This window comes from Hydra viridissima, unplaced genomic scaffold (assembly GCF_058129835.1).
Source record: "Hydra viridissima isolate aposymbiotic clone 2 unplaced genomic scaffold, HvirCarnegie_v1 scaffold_1, whole genome shotgun sequence".
NCBI lineage: Eukaryota > Metazoa > Cnidaria > Hydrozoa > Anthoathecata > Hydridae > Hydra > Hydra viridissima.
In genome coordinates, this window is record NW_028324300.1 from 31,113,169 (window position 1) to 31,139,583 (window position 26,415).

The 26,415-nt window shown below is 29.9% G+C and overlaps 2 protein-coding genes and 2 pseudogenes across 5 annotated transcripts; 2 read left to right on the top strand and 2 right to left on the bottom strand.

Moving 5' to 3' along the window:
* Positions 1-1,377: 1,377 nt before the first annotated feature.
* On the bottom strand, positions 1,378-2,777 carry LOC149894500 (uncharacterized; annotated as a pseudogene).
* A 4,181-nt stretch (positions 2,778-6,958) lies between these two features.
* On the top strand, positions 6,959-10,112 carry LOC149894501 (uncharacterized; annotated as a pseudogene). Its single transcript, XR_016455878.1, has 3 exons — positions 6,959-7,475; positions 7,613-9,527; positions 9,742-10,112. The product of XR_016455878.1 is annotated as an uncharacterized LOC149894501 (transcript).
* A 2,073-nt stretch (positions 10,113-12,185) lies between these two features.
* LOC149894502 (polyglutamine-binding protein 1-like) lies at positions 12,186-26,319 on the top strand. Of its 3 annotated transcripts, none has more exons than XM_090098622.1 (9): positions 12,186-12,204; positions 17,447-17,509; positions 18,535-18,578; positions 18,652-18,707; positions 19,166-19,272; positions 19,399-19,499; positions 19,601-19,646; positions 25,467-25,518; positions 25,947-26,319. In XM_090098622.1, exons 2-9 carry the CDS (start codon positions 17,452-17,454, stop codon positions 26,110-26,112), a joined length of 630 nt encoding a protein of 209 aa, XP_089954748.1. In that variant the 5' UTR covers positions 12,186-12,204; positions 17,447-17,451; the 3' UTR covers positions 26,113-26,319. The 3 variants fall into 3 exon arrangements, with proteins under 3 accessions (XP_089954748.1, XP_089954753.1, XP_089954757.1); XM_090098627.1 differs by lacking the exon at positions 12,186-12,204 and adding an exon at positions 14,655-14,832; XM_090098631.1 differs by lacking the exon at positions 12,186-12,204 and adding an exon at positions 16,882-17,005.
* LOC149894503 (uncharacterized) lies at positions 15,050-16,243 on the bottom strand. The gene has a single exon (XM_090098609.1). The coding sequence runs from the start codon at positions 16,141-16,143 to the stop codon at positions 15,328-15,330; it is 816 nt and encodes a 271-aa protein (XP_089954735.1). The 5' UTR covers positions 16,144-16,243; the 3' UTR covers positions 15,050-15,327.
* Positions 26,320-26,415: the final 96 nt, after the last annotated feature.

The following is a 26,415-nucleotide window of genomic DNA, read 5'->3' on the forward strand; positions in this document are numbered from 1 at the left end:
ACGCTTTTGGCTTTTCACATGTAAAAAATGTTGGCAACACTGAATTTAATTGTCAATTAAAACGACTAAAATATGACGACTTGGAATGCTGGCTTCCACGTTTGAGACATTAAAACGATTTTCCTAGCCGCATTAAAAAAAACTCTTGATGCTGGAGCCTTTTGATCCAAATGCTTTTCAGTAGTAGATTTTTATATCACGGCCGTTTTAATCATAATTCTATACTCAAAACTAACGTTGACTTTTTGTGCTAGAATTCTGTCAAATACTTTGCTAACTCAAAAGCTAAAAGAATTTTATTACTTTATAAAAGTTTTTTTTTTTATGTTTCGACTCTAAAAAGGTTTTCAGAACTCGATTCTTGCACTGGGGCGCCATAAAAAATTGACTAATTGAAAATGTGAAATGTTCAACAAATTTTATTTTATCAATTAAATCTAGATTATTTTTTACTACCATAATTGAGTCTAAGAAATCATTTGAAATGCGAGTACGTAGATTAGGGTGTCCCACTTTTAACCTGACCACAAAGAATTCAAATGCACCTTATCTCAATCATCCTTATTTGGTCCCAGGACACACCAAAAAAATTTTTAGGTCTCCAAGTCAAGGGGTTCCAGTACAAGGTATTTTCATATGCGAGGTTCCATGGAATTATTCGCCGCCCCCCTCCCTTTCGGTGCCCCTAACTTATGAATTGAATAGTAGAAAATTGTCCATTTTACATTTATTTTTGTTCTGAAAAATACTTCTACAAACTTGTCATTTACAACAATTAAAGACAAATAAAGTCAAAAATCATATTGAAATTACATAAAATCACTTTTTTTCATGTCTTTTCCAACCTCTTTTTGGTTTTTTTGCACAGCTTGCATGGTATCCTGTAGAAGTATTTCTTCATGACTTTCAGTCACAAAATCTTGCACAAGTTTTTTATGGCGCTCAGCCCTGTCATTTACTACTGCTAGGTTCTCCATCTGATGTTGAAAATGTCTGTAGGAATCATTTTCAAAGTTATCCTTTATCCATGAGTTGATTACTCCCGTAGTTATACCTAGGTATGTGAAGAGCAGCCAGGAGTCCTTAGTGATAAAGTCGGACAAAACTGACATAGGAACCACATGAGTTGGAGGTTGAGGTTGTTCCTGTTCAAAATCATTAGGTTGCGGACAATTGAAACCTAGCAGCTTCTGAGCTAGCCCAGCTCTTTCCTTCAGTTCTAAATGTCTATTTGCTGTTGAAAGAATAACTAGCTGTGGGGTCAGGTACCAACTATGACGGACCAGGCTTGCATGGAGCAGCTTTCCCAGGGGACCATACTTGGATATATATAGCTTATTGCTCATCATTTCATAAGCTAGCTTAAAAGCATCCAAATTATGTGATGGAGCCTGGGCAGCCAGAGGAGACTTTAAAAAGTATGCTCCATAAAATGTGACAATAAAGTCAGTTGACAGTTCGAGCATATCTTTCTCACTATTATTCAACTTTAAATTAATTTTTGAAGTCATCTGCATTGTAAGCAAGTATAGACAATCAGCCATGAACCTTGCTTGATGGTGGGCACCTGGTTGTTTGAACTGGAAACCAGGTACATGGCCACCAAGGTAAATGACTATTAGCTCACAAAGAACTTTATAACCTCCCCTTTGAAAGCAATCTTGCAATCTTGAAAGCAATCTTGTTTTAGGGCTGTTATGCAGAAGTTCTTAGTATCTAATACCCTTCTATGAAAATCAGTACCTACCATATACTCCTCTCTTCCATAATTGAAAAACAGCAACTGATCAACATTATTTGCCCTTTCTCTTATTTCTGGCCAGATTTTTTGAAAATCTTTATATATTGCACGTGATGGAGATGTTGTTGAACCTTGAATATAATCCATTGCATGGGAAATATGCCTTTCAGATATATGGTGCCTTTAAAGATCAATTTTCAAAAGTTACAAAATGTAATAATTTTGGAACAGTTTAGTGCAACAAACTTTTAAAATATGTTTTCAAAATATTTACCTACAGAGCAGCCAAAGCACAGGTCTTTTAAGCACATGATCCACCAAGAACTTAATTGCCCCCTTGTATTTTCCAGTATTAGAGGCTGTTGTATCTGCACTACAACCAATGATCTGGTCAGTGAGCTCATAATACTCTAATATGTTCTGAATAGCTATAGCTTGATCCTGCCCTTTAGATGAATCAATTTCTAGAACTCCTAGCAAGAAATCTAAGGGTTCATTGACCTGGGGGGATGATATACTGAGAGCAAGTCTTTCTACAGTTTTAGACATTTTTTGGTCAGTTCGATAGTGTTTGACCAGTTTCGTATCAAAATGAATGACGACCTTTAAACCCCGAACTTTGTCCAGATTTTCTTCTCTCACTATTCTAGCTTCATTTTTAATCACAATCTTTTTGTTTCTATGTAGACTACTCTTTGATACAGGAACTGTATTTAGATCAACACCACCAATCTTGAAAAGTGAGGACAGAAGTGAAGTTTCAGCTCGAACACTGACCTTGTACCTAGTCAAGAAAGGAACCCACTTGTCAAGAACATCATTCATTGAAAGCTCCATGTAAACTCTATCTTCACTGATCTTCTTTTTTTTTTGGCAAGGTTCAAATTCACTGTCAGTATCAGTAGCACTCGTACCACTTGAAGATCTCAAAATCTTTCATCCTTTCTATGTCCTCTATAGCTTTTTTCTTTGACATTTCTTGTTTTTCTTTTTTATGTTGTTCTTCTCTACGCATACTTTCTATCATATCTAACATTCGTTTTTCCCCGTCTACCATTTTTTCTTGATAAGATTTATCTTTCCCAGTGTCAAACTTAACCATTTCACCTTTGAATGCTCTTTTCAGGAACTCAATATCTTCTGTCTTTGCTCTTCTTTGATCTTGTTTATTTCCATAAGGGTTCTAAGAGTACATAGTTTCTTGTAGCGTTCGTAAGATTTCTCAAGCTTCTCTTTCACTACTTGTTCTGTAACCCGAAATCTTGAATCAAACCCACCCTTGTCCCAAATACTTAACAGTTCTCTCAGAATGCATACTCCAGTAAATTCTCCCCTGTTACTTTTCGTACACTCCCCTCCGATGCAAAGCATAGATCTTGACATTGTCTTTTGTGCACAGGACAGTTTTGCGTTTTGATTATTCTTACTTGACTTGAGCCAATATATTCGACGACAAACTTCTCCCAGTGTGGGTAGTCTAAACATATGTAAAAGTCTTTACATATTTGTTTCAAAAGTTTTTCACCTAAAAAAAGCTTTTCCAATTCATTATTTTAATTAAATCTTAAAATATTACCTGTTTGGTGCAAACATATGTAATGGATGCTGAAGTATGTAGATTGTTCTTTTACACCTATTAGTTCTCTGTGAAGCTAAACTTATGTAGAAGAATGTACCTGAGGTTCCTGGTTGACAATCCCTGTTAGTCCTAGGAGAGGTATATCTCACTGGAGGAAGAATTCTGCAACGTGTAGTTACCAAGGAGCTCTTCTCATTTTTCTCTCTAATAGTACTCTGACCATTTCTAGTCCTTGGAGATTAACGAGGAAATCCATCATCATCGGCCATTATATATTTTAAGAAAGTTGTTATAATCTGAAAAGTATAAAATGAAAGGGTTTTATAATATTTTACATAAAAGCAATTATTTGAATAGAGCATTAATATCGCTAAAGCAATGACAAAATATTGCAAAAACAACATATTTAAATTTGACTTTATTCATCCAAGACATAATATTTCAATTTTTGTATAAAAAATCTCATTTTATGTCTAAAATAAGACATCTTAATTTGTGACTGAAAGTCATGAAGAAAGTCTTCTACAGGATACCATGCAAGCTGTGCAAAAAAACCGAAAAGAGGTTGGAAAAGACATGAAAAAAAGTGATTTTATGTAATTTTAATATGATTTTTGACTTTATTTGTCTTTAATTGTTGTAAATGACAAGTTTGTAGAAGTATTAACTCTTAAATGAAAGATTTTTTTTCAGAACAAAAACAAATGTAAAATGGACAATTTTCTACTATTCAATTCATAAGTTAGGGGCACCGAAAGGGAGGGGGGCGGCGAATAATTCCATGGAACCTCGCATATGAAAATACCTTGTACTGGAACCCCTTGACTTGGAGACCTAAAAATTTTTTTGGTGTGTCCTGGGACCAAATAAGGATGATTGAGATAGGGTGCATTTGAATTCTTTGTGGTCAGGTTAAAAGTGGGACACCCTAACGTAGATGGCTATTAACTAAAGCGAATCCAGAGAAATCTCATTCAACTTTTACGCTGGAGAACGCTGCACCATAAACTACTTGCGAGATTTCATAGAGCCGATTCCATTTTGTTTTCTGGATTTTCTTCCAGTACTCAAAAATGTTGAATTCAACGTCTAATGACACTCTTGGTTCATTAAGAGTCCATTTTAAAATTAATTGACGAATATCTTGATCTGATTCTAAAGCTGCATTTTAAAAACTCAACGCAATTTTATAGTTGCATATCGAGCAGGTGGTGATTATTTTTATTTTGGCTCAGCAATTAATTTAACAAATATTAAATCATGTTTATGATAAAATTGAAACATTTTTAGCTCCTTATGGGCAATTGAATATCAATGGTTTACCTTTGTTTAAAAGTAGCAAAATATCATTTTGGCCAGTTCTGTGTCTTTTGCAAGGTTTTAATTTTAAAAAACCTGTGTGATTCAAGTCTGTTAAAAATCACATTTAGTATCACACTTAGAAAAAGTTAGACATTGCAATTTTAGATGACAGAATTCTCAAGTGTGTATTCAACAAGTTGATGATGGTTTTGTTGTTTCACTCTTTTTTCACTTGTTATAATTTAATTTGTTGAAATCTGTACTAAGTCTTTTTTCTTCTATTATTACTAACAAAATTAGTATGCTTATTTCAGTTTTATATGAGGTAGTAATTGAAATATTTAACTTATTTAGGTTAATTTTACTTGTCTCTTAAGTAATTTTCTTTCCTAATAATAACAATTTTATAATAACATTGTCTATATTATGAATTCAATAGCTGCTGATTGGAGGAATTACATTTGGTAAATGTAATTGGCATAGAAATGATTCCCATAAATGTTTAATAAATTGTTTTTGATTTTGTATTTTATATTTTGTATTTCGTATTTTCGCATTAGATTTTTGAGATACTTTTGGTATTTTTAGTATATACATGTACACTACAATTTAGTCATGCATTTAAATTAAAGGTTGATTAAATTAAAGAAGATTTTATTGGGTAAGAATAAATTTATATTTATAATTTTGTCAAGTTAATGTTTATATGTAGGTGCTGTAAAACTAAATCATTTAAACTCGGGAGCATCAAGCGAAGAGTTAAAGCGTTGGCTGAAGAGTATTTTCAGCTTTTAGGAGATCGAAATGGTGGATGAAACGCTTGAGAAGAACGAAAAAACTCGTTGGTTAAATAGCACTATTTCAAACTATCAGTAATATCTATTCTGTTTAAAATTATTTTTGTCGATTTGAACTGGAATAAATATTAAAAAATATTTACTTTTTTATTTGCTTTTTGTGCGATATCACATTAGAAATGGCTAATAATAGCGCGTTAGTGAATGTATATTGGTTAAAAGTAACGGGTCAGCGCTGGCATACGATCATGGACAAATGCTGGAAAATGATCCCGGGCCAGTGCTGGCTAGCGATGCTGGGCCATTGGCCGTTTTGACATTGGGCCATGATCAATTGCCGGCATCGCGCCGCTGTCGCAAGAGGAACTGGGCCGGCATTGGGCCTCTAACGGGAGGCTGTCTAGGATGTTTCATTTCACTGCAGTCAAATAGTAATTTATATTGCAATAGCTTAACTGTGGTGGTACTTTAATTTATTTTATGACACTTTTACAAATTAAAAAATGTTATTATAGGCTTTTTTTTAGTTATGTGTTTCAACTAACATCTAACAATTTAGTAAAAATTTTTCAAAAAACAAAGGGTTGCACCCTACATCACCAAATTCGCTGAAATTTGGCACAAAAGTGTAAAGATGTAAGTTAGGAAAGACTGTAAATTTTTTTCAAAAATTTTTTATTCCTTGAAGAATTACAGCAACTTAAAGTTTGTTTGATTTTGACTGAAAAATGAGGGGGGAAAAGTGCCGGAAATGTGTCCTTTTACTATTACCCTTATAAGGTGCTTGTAGTAATTTTGCAAAGCTAAAATTTGGTACCAAAGAAGTTTGAATCCTGTTTAATCTGAAAATTATAGATTTGTATCTCTCAAAACAACAAAATATAGTTTATTTCAAGATCTACAAAACGCACCATCTAATTATAATAAAAAAGAGCATTGACAACTATAACTCTAGAAAAAATCTGACTGATAGAAAAAACTTTTGGTTTTAATTTTCTTAAAGATTAGACATATATCTATTTTACGAACCAATTTTGTTTTGGCCTTATGTTTTGCTGAGGAGTTATTGATGTTTTGGTTTTTCAATTTTTCTGAAGAAATTTAAAAAAAAAATAAGTGAGCAAATTCATTTTGGCTTTGAACTAAATACAATTATATTTGTTTTTAATCAAATTTTGAGTCAGTTAATTAAAAAAACAACAGAATGTGTGTTATGTGATTTAAATTTTTACAAAGTTGTTACAAAATATTGTTAAATATTTTGTAAACATATAAATTTTTTATTTTCATTACATAACAGTTATGTTATTTGAATTGTTATTTTCATTACATAATTCTTATGTCATTTGCATTGTTGTTTTCATTACATAGTAGTTATGTAATTAAATTAAATAATATTATGTAATGTTTTTTTCCTTTATGATTGTTTTATTGTAATAAAATAGTGATTATCTCATCAATTTAAGTAATAAAATGACAAGTGTACATAATAATATCCAATAAATATTACCTTGTTAAATTATATAACTAAATATAATTATATTTAGTTATAATCTACTTTCAACCTAATTTTTGGTAGATAATTAGTAGAGAATTGACAATAATTAGTAGATAATTAGTCATTTAAAGTATGTCTATTAAAACTAATAGCTATTTGTTCAAGCAAATGTTCTTTATAAATATAACTTTATTTTTATTTTAATCATATTGTTTGTGTTTAAGTGTACTTTGCTCATTAGGAATATTGTATTGAAGATTTCTTCTATTTAAGTGTTTAGATTATAATTCCTCATTTTAGTTTTATATGGATAACAAAATCAATTGTTCATTTGTAAATGATTATGGAGCTTGTTATAAACAATCATATACCTAAGTAAGAAATCTGATTGAAGATATTGACAGGAATGATCTTAAATTACTTGTAAAACGAACAAACTTGAAAGAAGAACAAATTACTATGGATGCACACATCATCGTGATATGTTAATAGTGAGATATAAGAGTAATCAGAAAAGTTGCTGTAATCCATTTCTGACTCACAAAAAAGCGTGTAGAGGTAAAAGTTTATCCATTTACATTTTAATGGGTAATACCATTCTTAATAAGTTGTTTATTAGGATTTGTTCATTGTTTTATAATAATAGTATAATTAATGTTATAGTATTTGAGTAATATAGTACATTTTCTTTTCAGCATCTCTACGTGTGATTACAATGCATACTGTATTAGAAGCAGAAACCATAGGTTTAAATCTTATACCTGGAAAAAAGTTGTGTCCAAGCTATTGAAGTAAAGTTATGAAACATTTATAAAAAAGTATGAGTGAAAATGATGAAGATTTTGATATTGTTAGTGAAACATCCATTCAAAATAAAAAAGAGGGTGTAAATACACACTTTACAGTTGCTGGAATATCTCCTATTAAGGTCAAAGGATTGCATAAGTCAGGTAAAATTAGAGAAAGTAAACGAAAATTGACAGCATTAACAACCTCCATTAAAAAAAAAGTAGCCACTTCCCTTAATATACCAGAAGAAAGTTTTGAAGAACAGTCAGGTTTCGGTAATGAGTATATGGAAAAGGCAAACTTGTTTGATAACATGATAGTATTGTAAGCTAATAAAATTGCTTACAATACTATCTTACAATACTAAATTGAGTCTACAGCAACATCTAAAAAAATACAACTGACAACACTTGCTCCAACTGACTGGTCAATAAAAATAGTTTGTGAAATATTACATGTAACAAACTATGTAGCTCGAACTGCACGTAAATTAGCATTAGAGAAAGGTATTTTAGCCATGCCTAATCCTAAATTAGGGAAAGTTCTTCAAAATGTAACAGTTCAACTGGTCAAGTCTTTTTATGAAGATGATGAATATAGTCGTATAATGCCTGGTAAAAAGGATTATGTAAGCATATAGAAAAATGTTCACATGCAAAAACGTTTGCTATTATGTAATTTAAAGGAATTGTTTGTTGCTTTCAAAACCATGAACCCAGAAATAAAAATAGGGTTTTCAAGGTTTTGCACATTGCGACAAAAATGGTGTATTACTGCTGGTGCTTCAGGAACACATTCAGTATGTGTCTGTGCTATTCATCAGAATTTAAAACTGCTTTTACATCCTCTTGGTGTGACATATAAAGAACTGTTACCTTATATTGTATGTGACATGACTAATAAAGACTGTATGATGCGTAAATGTGAAAGATGCCCAGCAACTATGAATGCATTGGTTGAAAAACTTTATAATTTAATTGGAGAGTTTGAAGATGACGATGAAGTAGAATTTGATCAGTTGACAACAACAGATAGGTCAAACTTAACACATAATAAAGAGCCAGTGTCTGAATGCATTGACTTAGTATGTAAAAAACTGACTAAATTTGCACCACACTCATATTTACCTAAGAATCAAGCATCATACCTGAGATCAAGAAAGGAAGATATGAATGAGTTAACATCATTATTTCTGGGTGATTGTTCAGAAAACTATAAATTTGTAGTTCAGGATGAAGTACAAAGCTTTCATTGGACAAATTTACAATGTACACTACATCCTGTGATTATCTATTTCAAAAAAGAAGGTTTTCTCAATCACAAATGTTTTTGTATTATTTTAGATGATATGATACATGGTGTGAACATGGTTTACAAAATTATTGATGTTGTCAGCAATGATATTAAAACAAATCTACCTCAAATAAAAAATATTGAATACTTTTCGGATAGGTGTGCAGGTCAATACAAGAATTGTAAAAATATTTTGAATCTTTGTTTCCATCTTGAAGATTTTGGTCTTTCTGCTAAATGGAACTTTTTTGCAACTAGTCACGGTAAGCAACCTTGTGATGGGATAGATGGTACAGTCAAACGTTTAGCAACACTAGCAAGCTTGCAAAGAGATATGGGTAATCATATTTATCTCCACAAGCAATGCTCAAATATTGCAATGAAAACGTTGAAGGTGTACATTTCATTTATATATCATCAGAAGATTTAACTTTGGTAAGAAACACTCTTAAGGAATGATTGGATACTGCAAATACCATACCTGGAACACGTAGTTTCCATCAGTTTGTACCACTTGGCCATCAAAAGGTTAAAATATATATATTTAATATACCTTTTATCATCTTTAAAAAATATGCATAATTTTTTATTGATAAACTCGAATAGATTTTTTATTTGTGTGGAATCATCCTCAAAAGTATTTTTGTTTTATTTTTGACTTTTTAATTTTTTTTTAATTCCTTTAAAAAAACATGTTTGACAAAATAAGTAAAACGGAATAAATGTTGCTTTTTTTTTCTAGATAGGTGCAAAGCTATGCAGTGTTGATGAAAATTTTGCTTTTATTCATGATTTTGGAAACATCCCTGTAACAACTGCATACTTAGTACCAGGTGATTATGCCTGTGTTTCCTATGAGCAAAAGTGGTGGATTTAGCCAAAGACGACTTGAAAAAAATTGTTCTCCTTAGGAAATAGAGATTTTTTATATTTAAACTAATTTCAAGTTTGTTGAGTCTGATATGTCCTATCCATACTTTTTTTAATCTTTTATTTTTTGTACAATTTAAATAATGTGAATGAAAAGCATATATAAAATCATTTAAATTGAGTATTCATTTTTCAAAAGGTTTTTTTATACCTTATTATTTTGTTCTAAAAAATTAATAAAAATAATTAAGTCACTAAACTGTTAATTTCTAATTTGATTAATTTGTAGAAAATTGGGATAGGTTGCCTGATTTTTAAAATATCAAAAAATTTTGTGTTCATATCAAACCTTAACAACTCCTCAAGTAAACGTAAGGCCAAAACAAAATTGGTTCGTAAAATAGATATATGTCTAATCTTTAAGAAAATTAAAACCAAAAGTTTTTTCTATCAGTCAGATTTTTTCTAGAGTTATAGTTGTCAATGCTCTTTTTTATTATAATTAGATGGTGCGTTTTGTAGATCTTGAAATAAACAATATTTTGTTGTTTTGAGAGATACAAATCTATAATTTTCAGATTAAACAGGATTCAAACTTCTTTGGTACCAAATTTTAGCTTTGCAAAATCACTACAAGCACCTTATAAGGGTAATAGTAAAAGGACACATTTCCGGCACTTTTCCCCCCTCATTTTTCAGTCAAAATCAAAGAAACTTCAAGTTGCTGTAAATCCTAAACGGATAAGAATTTTATAAAAAAAATTTACAGTCTTTCCTAAGTTATGTGTCTAAACGTTTGTGCCAAATTTCAGAAAGTTTGGTGATGTAGGGTGCAGATTTGTGTTTTTTTGTGTTTTTTGAAAAAATTTTACCCAATTGCCTATTCAGTTTTACTTTTAATAGGGAGTTTTGTCACGTGACATTTTATCGTGGAAAAAAATATACCGAACGTTTTTGAAAAACGTCGTCCAAAAAACGCAACAAATGATTTTATGTAGGTGTCGAAGAATGAAAACCCACCTATGAAAATAAATAGTATATATGTATATATAGATGTTATTTTTTTAGAAAAGGTTGCACTACAATAATTTGCTTTAGAATTGATAAAGTTATTTAACTTTAAATGTTTCAGTTTTGTTTATATACAAGTAAATTAAGCTAATTCTTTCGTCCCCACATAAAAATAGATTCTGCAACTATTTATTTATTATGTCAATCAGTTTTTTTTTTTTGTTTTTGGTAGTCTAATAGGGTGGGTTTTTTGTTTTCTAAGTGGAAATTTTATAAATTTCCCCCGTCTTTAGATATTTTATTGTTAACGCAACTTTTTACGCAAGAAAAAAAGTTTTTTTTTTCGGTGCCAAAAGTTTAACGAGAAACTTTAAGGAAATATTTCATAAAATGTATATGAATTGAAAATATTAAAACACGAATATCTTTGGAACTAAATAAGCTACAGAAGTGGTTGAAACCATTTTGAAAATTAAATATATTAAGGAATCCGATGCATTTTAAATAAAAAAGATTTACATTGGCTATAAAAATTGCCTAAGTTCCCTACTTTTAATAAATTATAAATTTTTTCGTAAAGATTTAAGATTGGAAAAGCTTGTCATTTTTGCTGATTTTTAAGTGTTGAAAGATGAATTCTAAAAGAAGAACTTTCACTGAAAAATAAAAGTCACTTCTGATATAAAGAGATTAAAGAAAAGAAGACAGATGGTGCTTCCCTAAAAAAAATTTTTGTGGGAAGAAATAAATTAGATATTCTACAGCCAAAGTAGAGTTCAGAGATTAAAAAGAATTAAAGAAATGCTGAGTGAACTCAAAGCAATAAGTAAACAAATTTGTTGATTTGTTTGTAACAAAAAAAAAGAAACTGATTGTTTTCATAGACAGACACCCACTCAGGTAGTTTAAGGCCAGTCTCCGTAAATTTCGGGTTTGTTTCGTTTATCTGAGGGTGACGTAAAATTGTGCCGTTCAGATCCCGCGGGATTTCTCTAAACGTTTATAATAAAGCGGTGACTAAAAAGTCCGACAAGAAAATTTTCTTATTTTTTGAGTATATATCATGAGTTCATAAGATGTTATGAATTAGTATATAATATGATGATTTGTAACAAACCACAATATTTATTATTCAAATCTTGAATACTTATTACTTGCAATAGATTTTTTAAATTGGATGTAAATTGTGTTAGTGTATTTTACAAAATTATTGCTCAATGTTCAAAATAGAACATAGAAAATAGAAAGTGCTCAATGTTCTTAAAGAACAAGGAAATAGAAAGACTTCTTGACGATTTTGAAAAGAGAAACTGGCAGCACATATGTATGTATATGTATATATATATATATATATATATATATATATATATATATATATATATATATATATATATATATATATATATATATATATACACGCACACACACACATATATAAGTGTTTAAATATTATCTAGATAATCTAGATAATATCTAAACAAACAAAAAATTAGTAAATCAATTGATTGGATGATTATTGTTACAACAAAATGAATAAAAAATTATGATAAATTAAATAATGATAATCAATACAAATCAAATCCTATTTAAAATTTATTACTAGAATTTAAACTGTTACTCCGATAATATCACAAAGGATGTTTTCAAAACCAATTGCAAAGGTTTTTCCAATTCATTTTGATGTATATAAACATTCAACAATTACCATAATCTTTAAACTTGTTAAGCTGCTTTTAACAAATTTATGTAAATTACTTGTTAATTCAACTAATGTCCATGCATTTGTTGTCATAGATTTATAAGGTATTTTGAATAATAATAATTTTACTACAAAAGAATTTAATAAATTGATTTCAATTTCTTCCAAACAAATCGGTTAAATACGTTTTGTCCACAGTCTACTAAAAGCTACTGCTGATTTTATTAATTTATTTATTTTCAATCTAAATCTTTTTCTTTCTTGCAATACTTTCATTCTTGTTAAATAAACATTTTCTTTTTCTTCATTTTCTCCAGTTTTATTTATCTTTACTATACAAATTAAACATACTATCAGTCAAATTTCAATGTGTTGTATTTAAGCAGGATCCATCCTCCTATAGTAAAATAAATCATATTTCTATATAATTATAAAATATACTTGTAAATAACTTTTTTTTAGTTATATAGTAAGCATTGTAAAATAGTAATTGATTTCTCTGACCAGGAAGTTCCATCAACTACATTTAAAAATAAAAAAAAATCATGAAAAGTATTCAAAAGAGACTCTGCTGTCAAAATATATTTGGCAACTAAAAGAAAAAAATATTAACTTTAAATTAAACTGGTCTATTCTAAAAACTGCGCCTTCCTATAATAACATATCTCAAAAATGTATATTTTGTTAACAAAAAAGTTTCAAATTATTTCTTATTTAGATCAAGAAAATTTACTAAATAAAAAAAACTGAGCTTATTTCTAAATGCAGACATGAAAATAAGTACCTTTTAAAAAATTATAAAAACAAATGACCAAACTTATTAACCAAATTTATTTAATTCTAAATACCAGTTAAAAATAATAAATATATATATATATATATATTTATATTTATATGTATATTTATATGTATATATAGTGACCACACGCTCTATTTTTTTTATTACGAATAACTTTCACCCACAGAAACCATTTTGTTTATGCGGTCATCAAAAAGCCTTTCAAAACAAAATCGCTAAATATTCCCGAGTTCTCGACACTTCATTGTACGTCGTTGAAAGAAATAATTAAACGTCGGATTTTCTACCCTACCTTCTGAATCAAAGTATGAAAAAACAATATAATTTAATATCGATGTCTTTTAGCTTGTAGGTAACTAGAAAAGTTGTGCTTAATAATTTAAACCGTTATTTTTTGAAACATTCATCTTTAAGTTTAAGGACAATATGCGTCATCCACCATATTTTTGTCAATAATATTTTTTTCAACTTAGCCCAACTTTTGCTAAGTATTATTCAGCTTAGACAACAAATTTTCAAAAACAGTTTTTTTTTAAAAAGAAGTTATAGAAGGTAGGACGAACTACCATAAAAATTTGGACTGGCCTTAAATCACCTGAGCAGTAGATATAAGTCATGTAAAAAGACGCACAGAAGTCTAAAACACGTCCTATATTATAGTAAATGTAATGTAAAATCTATAATAATAAGATACGATTGTTTGATAATATTTCTTGAACAATTACTTACACGGAATGAAACAGTTGCATAAAACCGAAAAGCAATTACCAATTGTAGTACAGGTAAAAGAGACCTTGATCATTTTGTTGTTAACACATTTTTAAAATGATGTTAATGAATTTTCTGTAATAAATTATTTGATAGACGTTTACAATGCATGACAAAGTTAATTACATCAATATACCTAAGTTACAACTTTTGGTTGATAAAAAAGTCATTCTTACTAGCTCATTCGACTAGAGTAAGTTATATGGAATTAGTAAGTACACATTTATAAAATGAGAACTGCAGTTTGTTTTTTTTATTTCAAATTTGGTTTCAAGACTATTTGTACTGGTATTAAAAATATGTTTTGAAATTTCAAAAACTCTCTTTTTTCAAGCACGACTTCAGGTCAAGTTTCTTTTATTCCGCTCAAGCCAGACTTCAGATTTGAAGTATGACTTGAAATTTCAAGTCCGCTTCATTCATTTGCAATATACTTTTTGTTTCTCATGCTTATCAAACTATGGCCAATTTTCAAGTATGACTTGCGTTTAAGTTCGCTTCTTTTATTCCGCTCAAGTCACACTTCAGATTTGAAATAGGACATCAACTTTAACGTCGGATCTTGTATTCAACCTTTAACCACAAACGCCTTAAGAAAACGCGGACCGCTTAGAACAAGTTGTAGTCAAATAATCTCACCCTGGCCTTCATGATAATTTTTTAAATAAAACCTGTGACAAAACCTTGTAAGAAAATGAATTTTAAATGTAAAAATCATAAACATTTAATAGTATAGCTTAAATTTTTATAAATAAAAATTTGATATGATGAATGGAAATTTTACAAAAACTTTTCTTTAGTAACACTACAACACTATTGTGGTCAGTTGTGCTGTAGCGTCAAGCAGCTATTAAACACTGCACAGAATTGATTAACTTGATAACCACACAAAATATTTTCTGATTAGAAAATATACTGCATCCTCAGATTTTAGTGTTTATCTATATACAATATATAATACAAAATACAAAAAATAAAATATTTTTTTTATAAAATATCGCCTAGTTATATAAAATTAAATGATAGTACTGTGTATGAATTTGTGTGTGTATGTGTGTGTGTGTGTGTGTGTGTGTGTGTGTGTGTGTGTGTGTGTGTGTGTGTGTGTGTGTGTGTGTGTGTGTGTGTGTGTGTGTGTGTGTGTGTTCAATGAATGGTGTTTCAACAAAACATAAATTGATTCAAGTATCTAGTTCAAGTTGATGATCTGCCATTAAAATTTCTTCTTTGTTCATATCAAAGTTGTGATCTCCTCCTGCTTTACATTTTTTGTTGTATATTATAAATAAGATAAATAAAATCAAAAGTACAACCACACCTATTCCAACTACTAAAAGAGATGTTTTTAAAGATGATGACAATGGCTCACTTAGTTCTTGATTTTTTTCAGTAGTTGTTACATTTTTGCAAACTGTTTTGATAATATCATTTGCATCTTCAAATAGTGCTAAAGGAGCTATGTAGGTTGTTCTAATGCAAACGTAGTACAATGTTTTATTAGTACCTTTATTAAAGCTATATGAGTTGTTACTGCTGATTTCAATATTTTCACTGTATGTTACATTTGCAGATACATCTGTAATGCTTATTGTCTCTTCTTTTAGAAATTGGTCATCCCAGTTGTAATAAAACCACTTAATATTAAAACTATGCCATGTTTTTTTACTTACTTCGATGCTGTTTACACCATGAACTTTATAACAATTATAAAGCCATAGTAGTTCATAAGCTGTTGATGTATTTATGCGAAAATATTGAGAATTGTTCATAGTATTACGACAACACCTTAGAATTGATCCATTGACTTTTTCACAGCCAGCTTGCAAATGCCATTGTGAATTTATGTTTGATGCTCTTATTTCTAAAGTAGGTTCTTCTGTAAAATTTGTGTTTAAACTCAACTCAATAAATTCTTCATTGGAAGAACAGCGTACTTTACCATTTTGTATTTTGTGTACAAAATTTGAAAGAAGTAGCAGTAACAATATTACTTTCATATTTAATTCTAACTAGAAAAATTATATACAATTAAATATATCTTAAAATTTTAGAAAAAGTAATGGTTGAGATAGCTATATCTTTGTACAAAGATTAAAATCTTTGTATTAACTGAGTCATTTAAAAAAAAAACAGCATGGCTGCTAAATTGTAATTCCTTATTGTTTACTTTTATTTGTTTTTTTTTATTTCAAGCTTTTTTCAATAGTGTTATTTCCTGTTAATAAAGGAAGTTTTTCAATAAAAAAAAAAACATGTTGGTTTCTATATGGTTTTTTTGTTTGTTTTACATAATGAGGTTTTTTTTTTGGAATTGTTGATTTTATATATTACTGTTAAAATGTTATTTTTGATATATATACATGTGTGTATCTGTGTGTGTATATGTATATATGTATAAGGCCTTTCAAATATAATAATGCATGATTTTGCATTACAGTACTATACCTAAAAGTGCATAACAAATTTTATATTTTTTAATTTGTTTTTTAAATTTTTATAATTATTATAATGACTAAAGTATAATAAAACATGTTGTTATTATATTATTAGAAAAAAATGTAACATGAAAAAAAAAAAACTAAATAAAAAAACTTTTAAAATATATACTGTTCAATTTTTTAATGTTTTTTGTGTTAATTAAAAGTAGTTTAGTTTTATGTAAAAAATTTTTTTTTATGTTTGTTTCATGCAAAATGAATATTTGGATTTAAGCTTTAACATACCATAGTAAACTAATATGTAAGTAGAAACTGTTGATGTCATTTCCATGTTTGGATAAAAAAGTCTTTCAAAAGTCTATTCAAAAAATTTGTGTTGTAATCTTAACCTTTTCACAATACATTAGGGGATAGAAACCAGGTTTGAGTTTATTTTATATGCTCATCTATTTAATAAGGTGCATGTTAACAGAATGTGGAGTTTTATTGAAATACCATGAATCCAAAAAGACTAATTTATGATTTTTTTTTAGTTTAAATATTGGTTGTATATAAAACAATACAATATTTAAGTTTTTTTTGTGATATTAAAAAAAACAACAACACCAATTCTATCTGCAATAACTACCTTTCTAGTTGTTGATGTTTTTTATGGAGTACTTTCCCAAAATAGTTGAGAATAATAAATTTATAGCAGCAGATTCACAAACCAATTTTAGTAGAAGTTTAACTTGTTTTTATAAATAAATTGTTAAAGCATATTAAAAGATTTTATTCATTTTGCCTATAAATGTCCTAGTATAATAATTTATTCCACTATTAAAACAAAAATTTAAATTACTAGTTTAATTCATTCCTGTAGCAGAGATGACATTACCTGCTGCACTTCAAGCTCGGTTAAAAAGAAGAGGACTAATAGTCCCAGGTGAGTTGTTTCACAAAAATGTTATCCAAACTGTCATTTCAAAGGTTGTTACCATACTCCCTATTTTTTTGTAATTACTAATGGAATGCAAAGAAAAAATGAGCTAGAAGGTTATTCTCTAAATATAAATTTAAGGCATCAATAAAAAGTATATAAAATTTCTTTGAAAATTGTAAGCTTGATTTACTTTTTAACCGTCAAGAGGGCTATTAAAAATATGTTTAATTTTTTAAAATTATTTTCAAAATGTTTTAGCAATCAAATTTTATGGCTGATTGAATAAAAATCAACAATTTTTTTATGGTTAAGTTTTGCTCGCATTTTTTTTTTAATAGTAATTTTGTCAAAAAAATGTAGCAACTTTATTTGAGACTATCAAGACCAATAAAAAATCAATAGCAAAAATCAACAAAAACGTGGCTGGATCTGTTACTTATTCTAGTCCTATTAAATGCATTTGGAAAACTGAAGCAAATCCTCAAAGTTATTGTTGATCATATTTTGTTTGATAAGTAGGTGTTTTGAAACTTATTTAAGACATTTATAATTAGAATATTTTTGATTTTTTACCAAATCATCAGTTTGTTAATAAAACAAGAATTAATACTTGTAAAGTAATTTCATTTTTTAACTTTAATTTTAAATCAAACTTTGATTATGAACTAAGATATTTTCAGTTAGCTTTGCTAAAATTATCTTCATTTCAGAAAAAACTGTCAATATTTTTGATCGACTCTGCCAGGTCTTTTTGTTATATCTTTTTTTTTTTTTTTTTTTTTTGTCAAAAAACTTACCAATATTAAGCCTTGTTTTTGATATTAAAAGATCAATTTTTTTTTCAATTTTTAAAATCCTAATATAAAAATAAGTTCCAAACTGTTGTAGTGATAAACAGCTTTATTGTAGTGATAAACAGCTGGTCTCTTCATAGCTTACATCATCAACCTTTGATACTGTTATTCCTTTTAGTTGATTTTTCAATATCTCAAATAAAAAAGTTAAATAGACATGTTTTCTATTTTTAGAAGCAGAGAAACCAAAAGAGCAAATTGATGGAAAGTCTTCAAAGGTTTTTTATTTCTATATTTAATATAACCAACTTCTGTTTATTATGTCGAACTTATTTTAAACATTTATTTTAGAGTTACAAATCACAACCACTACCTCCTGGTTGGTTTAAAGTAGATGATCCTGTAAGGTATTTGTTTTTTAATATTTTGTTCAGATTTGTGATCTCTTTTTGATCTTTTTTTTTCTTCTGGTTTCTTCACTTTCCAATGTTTTGTTTTCATAGAAAATTGTCAAAGTTGTTGCTTAAAATCTTTTTCTTCGAGAATTTATTTTCCAGAAAGTTATTTTAATTTAAAAAAAAATTGTGCTAAATTGTTATGCTAAACACATTTTGTGGTTTTCTAAATGTTTTTCTGAGATAATAAAAATATAAGCATTAAAAGTTTTATCAACTTTTTGGATTTATTAATGTTCTATGTTTAAACTTTAGACTTTAGGATTCTGTAGGATTTTGGTTTGAGTGATTTATAAAGTTCCCATTGAAACAATTGTTAGTTTCTTTTTTTAACATGTTTTTTATAAAAGTTTTTAAAATAATTTCGGAGCTTTTTTTATCTAACATATAAATTAATAATTTGTTTTGAGGGCCCATGAATATTTCTGGAATGTACATACAAATCAAGTTTCATGGAGACATCCGAATGACCCACGTGCTGAAATTACTTATCCTGCATCCTGGCAACAAAAGACAGGTTTATATGTCTCTTAAACAACATTAGACTGCCACACTGCTTTACTTCTGCAGCATTAAAACTTAAAGCATTATGTTTTAATGCTTCACTTGTGTTTTGAATATTTTTGTTTTTCCTTATTTTTAGATAATGCAAAGAATCCTGACGGAAGACAGAGAAATAATGAAATTAAAGAAGATAGAAACAAGCAAAAAGTGAATACTGGAAAACATCCAAGTTTATTGAAAGTAATGTTTTATTATTCATTCTTTATTTGTTTTGTATAAGTTAAAGCCTTTATTGAATTTGGGTAATCGAGTAATGTTGATTTTTTTATTAACAATTCCAGGCTAATAAACAAAAAGAACGAGCTTACCGAAAGGGAAAGAACAAAGGTAATATTATGTTAATAATACTATATTAATACTATTATAATTAAACTAATCATCGATAATTTATCGTTAGTTTTTTATACATACACTTTTGGCTAAAAGTTAGAGATCACTCGAGAGGTAAGTATAAATATATAATAACTCACAAGTAGTGATAATGAAAGTTAGAGCGTAAGTTTAAATTATTTTTGTTAATCATGCTTATTTTTTATTGACCGTGATCGTTTGTTAAATTATTGACAAATTTCAATTGACACACAGTTGATATTTTTGGGAATAGTGCCCTTCTAGCTAACCCGAAAAAACCACCTATATGGGGTGATAGTGGACACATGTAGTTGTCCAGAAATGGGAGTTTTGAAATCCATCTATTACGTCCGAGAAAAAAAAATCAATTTTAAGTTGAAAATTTCCCAATTTTTTTACTGTTTTGATTATCTTCATGAAACTTTATGGTGTTGAACCTATATAGTATGGCTATCAATGTATAAAATTTCATGCAGATATCTTGCTTAGTTATAAAGTTATAGGCCGAAACGTTTTGCGAAATCATTCATTTTGACAGTGCTGGTACCAAAAGTTTTTAGTTTTGGTAAAAATATTTTGTCTGATTGCCCTGATTTTTTGTATGTATACTCTATAGGCAATAGGCAACAACTTTTGTTATTAGAGTTTTGGAAATAGACCATTTGCCAAAAAACTGTGGCCACAAAATCATTACGCGCCCCAAAATTTCCTTATAAAATTGGCAAATCAATTTTCAAAGAAAATGATCAACTGAGGGGTCCATTTTGCATTTTTTGCTACCCTGAGTACCAATCAATATAAAAAATTATAGAGCCTATTGAAAAATATCAAAAAATTGCAAATTTTAGGTCAGATTTTAGATTTTCATAAAATAGGCCTTTTTCATGTATATTTTCTATGCATTAGTATAGGTTCAAAATGGAAAAGCAATAAGTAACCATGGCTTTTTTTGCATGAAAAATTAAAAAATAAAATTAGATTGTAAAATATAATGGGATGCATGTATACATAACACAAATTGGGGGGTTTTGCCCAATAAGTTAATTTTAAGGCTTCCTCTTCATGCACTTTAGGGCTTTTGTAAAGGTTCAAAGCTGAAAAAAACATTTAGACGCAATAAAACTTGAATTTTAATCAGGTAAATCACCTGAAATAGTTGAAATGAAGAGTTGAAGAAAACTCAATTATTAGAGGTGAAAGCTTTTAACTCAAAAATTTTATTTTCTTCTTAAATTGATAACTTAACAATTTACTTAGGTTTTTTTTCTTGATTCAAGAAACACCTACTTTCTAATTTAATTAAACAGTTCTAAAATGAGCTGCACAATTTTAGAATAATAAAATGTTGCATTTTTGGCAGAGTAAGACTATTAAAGGTGCTTGCTGTTGTAGTCGACAAGGCAGTTTTTAAGTCTAAGAGCGTATTCTGGATGAGATGGGAGTTGTTTGTATCGTTGCTAATAATGAGAAAAGTCTTGATGAGCTGCTTCAACTACCTGTTTGCTGTAAATTCCAAGTGGTGACATGTGGCGGTTCACAAAGTCTTTGATGTGGTGAAATACCATATGGATCTTGGGTGTAACACTAGCATTCAGGATGGCATGGTATGAGTCTTGAAATTGTTGGATTTTGTCCAAAAAGTCATCCTCAAGGTCTGATCCAAAGCAGCTTTTCACTACAGAATCAAACTTCCTCAGCGCTTCAATGAATCCAAAAACTTGGAAAGCCGACTCAGCTTCTGCCAACCATTGAAGCCTATCCACATTCCGAATAAGTTTGCGACAATGGTTTCCTCCAAACATGCCTCCATGATAGGGGCTCAGTTTCATGTTAAGAGAAGTTGGCCATTTTTCAGCATTGGGCCATACACTTTTCATCTTCTGAAAAATGTGGTTAATAACTCCAAGCAAAAGATGGAATTCCGGTGGAGGCAAAATGTCCAGAATGAGAGTATCATCGGCTCCACTGTGGATAGGTGGATAAACAACATTGCTGGTGTGTTTTGCCTTGGCAAGAATGCTCCCTGCACTCAAGAAGCTTTTATAGCTCTTTCTGAGTGACCCAAGTGTTCTCAAGGCTTCAGCCTTCTCTAGATTTGTGAAATCAATGCTATACCAAGAGCAAGGGTGAGAGCTAGAGTGAGCTTGAAGCCCACAGAGAATGTTGGCCAGTTTCAAGTCACAAGCAACAATGGCCTTCACTCTATCGACTTGAATGAGCGACCAAATTTGGTGGACATTCTCATAAGTCTCGGGAAGCTCTTCTGCAACTGCCACAAGCATCTGGCGCTTTGCACCCGTATCTATTGCAAGCCTGTCAGTCAAGAGATGCTTTTGAGGTGGGGACTCTTTTGTGGCTCTGTTGATGACTCCCAAACAAAACTTCAGAAATCCCTTGCCATCATTGATTCCGATTTTTATAATTCACTCAGTTGAAACATTTCGAGATGTGCTGGTTGTGCCGATAAGGTCAGTGATGTTTTTACAGTGGGCAACAGTGTGATCTGAACCAGTTTTACCTTCTGCATCAGAAACCTTTATATTTGAGTGGGTAAAAAAATCACTCAGTTTTCAACCAGCAGCCAGAAAATGTTTGTTGAAATTCGACTCAACAAGCTTTGTACCTGAAGTCTGGTTTACTACTCTTGCCAATTTCATCATTCCCACATTAGATAAACCTGTGTTGAGCTGAACATTGACCATGCCTTGTGTCTTCAAAGCAGGAGAGATGGTTTTTGGTATAGCTCCACTTGGCCCTGTAATTACAAATTGGCTTATGAAACATTTTTCTAATTATTAAATTATCGAGGAGAAAAGTGCTTCTTGAATAAAAATATTTGTCGTGTCAATGTAACATTACTTGAGGTATTCATTATTAAATGACCCCAGGTGTCACAGGAAGAGGTGGTCCTCCAGATGATTTTGATAGCCTTACAGTGCCTTTTGGTGAAGCTGTTTTGCAATCACCTTTGCAGCAATCTGTTCTGCAACTTTCTCATCTTGAGCAGCTAGCCCTTTGAGGTTTTCACGAAATGTGGATTGGTTACAATTGTGTGGAAAGCCTTTTTTATGATGGGACTCAAACAATCGTTGCAGCACACAGTGGGCCCTTTCTCATCAGCTCGAGAAACATATAGCAGATGTTTCTCATTCAGCTTTAGACGCCCAATCCTACAGATGAGACAGTCACAGTTTTTGCCATGAGTTTCCAATCTGACACAGATAGACTTGAAGTCATACAGTGATAGTAGAACAACTTCTTTGCCTTCATCTCGCTTCTTCATGATTGTTCAGCATGTATCACATATTCCTTGAGGCACTCTTGCATCACCCAAGTCAAAGTTGATGCCATAGATTTTAGACAAACGCTCCGCTTGAATGAATTTATTTGCCTGGTGCACTTTTTAAGGCAAGTTAGTCAGACATTTTTTCTGTTCTCCTCATGACCTCTCGCATGATTTGGCATTGTGAGAAATTGCTTAGTCTCCTGTAAATGCAACAGTATTCAAATAGTTTTATCAGTCTTGAAATTTAAATCTCTCAGTTGTGCAAATGGAAAGAATCAAAAAAAAAAAAAAAACAGGCAAAAGTTTGTAGACTTATAAGCCAAAATATAATTGATGTTATTGACAATATATGCAATTGAAACGAATCGAAACTTTATCTGTATGCAGAAATATGGACGGTCACAAAAGTGAGGGTGAACCTTTTATTTGGAGATTGGTCTAAAATTTAAGCAATGCTTTGTCACAAAATTTAAAATAACAATTTAATTTCAGAGCTTTAAAATATATTTATTAGGATTAAAATAGTTTTGATATAAAAGCAAACTATTTTCATATCAACTCTATCTTTAATCCATTTACCCACTTGTCATCTTACAGTATTTATAGTAGTAAGATATATATATATCTTACAGTATAGTATAGTTTGCATATGAGTATAGTGCACACTCAACTTTTTTAACAATAAATATGGAATACATCTATTAAACAAATATCTTTTTTAAAGTGTGCACCTTTTTCTTTGATATAATTTTTTTGTAATAAAAGTGCGCACTATACTCAATAAAATACAATACTTTTTACCACTTCCTACTTTTTCCGCTGAAAAACATTTCCATCTTAAACATCATAGACCAAAACCTTTCTTCAGAAGTTAAAAATGTAAAAAAAGAATTTTACCTTGATAATTGTAGTTTTGTTGAAGAAAGAAATTAATTCCAAATGCAATAAAATGCAAATTTTGAAAACAATAACAAGTGATTTTTTTTAAGGATTAACCTATAAAATCCGCTTAAACAAAAAATAGGGAATGCCGTACATTTCTTTTTTCAGTAAAAGTTGTCTCTGTCAAATACTACCCGTCAGATTTCAACCAAAATTTACACGAATGTTCCTTAGTCTATTGCTCACATTGGGTTCAATTTTTTACTCGATAGCTCAATTTTTGCGGCCTCTGTAATGCTTTTTCTGAATGAAATTCATAGGGACATAATGAAAAGAGCAAATTACTTAAAAAGTCTACTATTTTAAAATCTACTTATTTTGCTAAACCCCTCAAATTGTGTTATGTGTACATGCATTTCATTATATTTTACATAGATAACTGCTCAGTGTAGCAAATACTTCAAAAATTTTCCCCAGAGTTGGTCATTTCACTCAAAAATTAAATAATCCATATTATGAGGAGATTTTGTGGTTTTAAATGATTTTGTGGCCACAGTTTTTTAGCAAATGGTCTATTTCCAAAACTCTAATAACAAAAGTTGTTGCCTATTGCCTATAGAGTATACATACAAAAAATCAGGGCAATCAGACAAAATATTTTTACCAAAACTAAAAACTTTTGGTACCAGCACTGTCAAAATGAATGATTTCGCAAAACGTTTCGGCCTATAACTTTATAACTAAGCAAGATATCTGCATGAAATTTTATACATTGATAGCCATACTATATAGGTTCAACACCATAAAGTTTCATGAAGATAATCAAAACAGTAAAAAAATTGGGAAATTTTCAACTTAAAATTGATTTTTTTTTCTCGGACGTAATAGATGGATTTCAAAACTCCCATTTCTGGACAACTACATGTGTCCACTATCACCCCATATAGGTGGTTTTTTCGGGTTAGCTAGAAGGGCACTATCCCCAAAAATATCAACTGTGGACGGCTTTAAAGTAAAAACGTCACGAAAACGGGGAAAGTTGTTGTAAAAAAAAGCTCTGGAATTCCAATGCTCCAGAGCTTTAAACCCTGAGAAGCCTCCCACCCACTACTTTAAACTCTGAGAAGTTTACAATTCATTTTCCAACATGGCAAAAATCCCGAATATAGCTTTTATTTATGCAAGAACTATTTTGAACGAAAAGCGGGTGAGAAAACAATCTGGTAGCTCGGATGACTCTTAAAGAAATGATTAAATCTAAACATTTTTTAAGCGTTCTTTTTACGAAAAATATGTTAGAACGTCGTTATTTAATTCTTAAGTCCCTTTTTATTTTATGATCTTAATGTTGTTTTTATTAAAAGTCAATTTTAATATATTTTTGTCTGATTTTGCAAACACCTTACCAAATTAATTTACACATTAACTTTTATCTTTATTTTTTTTCATAATGATCTCAAACTTTCGGCCGGCAGTGTATGTATGTATTATTCGGATAGATCTCTTCTTGTATGGTATAATAAAAATGATGGTTGTAGATAATTATACAATCTCATCTCATGTTTTATTCAATACTATTAGAAATTATATAGAGGACACGATTTTGATCCGATTACTTTTATTGCTAGATGATGACCCAATCGATCCTATGGATCCAGCTGCTTACTCTGATGTCGGAAGGTAAAGTTTTTTCAAACTTGACTTTAGCTTATGCACCAAAAAGAGAATCTGCTTGCTAAAACGTATAATTTTAGTTTTCACGAATTATTAATAGTTATAAAACAAATAAATAAACTAAAAATTCTCAAAGAATCGAAAGTTTATATATTTATGGTAACTTTAAAGTCAGCACATTCAAAAAGTAAAATTATTAAGAAAAATAAAAGGTATATCTAAATTGGCTAAGGGCCTGTTTATATGGAAAGCGGGCTGGCTCGGCAAACGGGCTGGCTCGTTTGCCGAGCCAGCCCGCTTTCCATATAAACAGGCCCTAAGAGAGTTTTGTTTTTATGTGGGGATGGGAGCGCTCTTATACTACGACAATGTTAGAATGCCTTTAAAAAATATAATCTCAGCATTTTTAAGGTCTTCTTTTTTTTTTTTACCAGAGGAACTTGGTCTACTGGTTTAAAAGAAGACACCGACGTTAAGACTGGGGTTGATACAACGGCAAACGGTCCTTTATTTCAACAGCGACCGTACCCAAGTCCCGGCGATATTTTAAGAAGGAATAGAAAACAGGTAGATCCTTCGGAGGAGATGGAAAACTTTTAAGGAGCTTATATTGCTTGAAAAAAGTATATATAATTTTTTTTTCTGAAAATTCCGAGTTATGCAGAGAAGTTTTATTAAAGCATGTTTCGTATTTTACTGTTTCTCTATAGTACGGGCAAACATTTTGAACTCAGACCATCATTGAGTTGATATTTCTTGTAAATGAGATTTTTATTAAATTTTTAACTGGTTTTAATAATTTAAAAAGGAAAGAAATCTTTAATTCTTAAAAAAAAAGTTTACGTCATGAATGCAAATTAATTGCAAGTTACAGCATAAAGTTTTTCGTGGGAAAACTCTGAT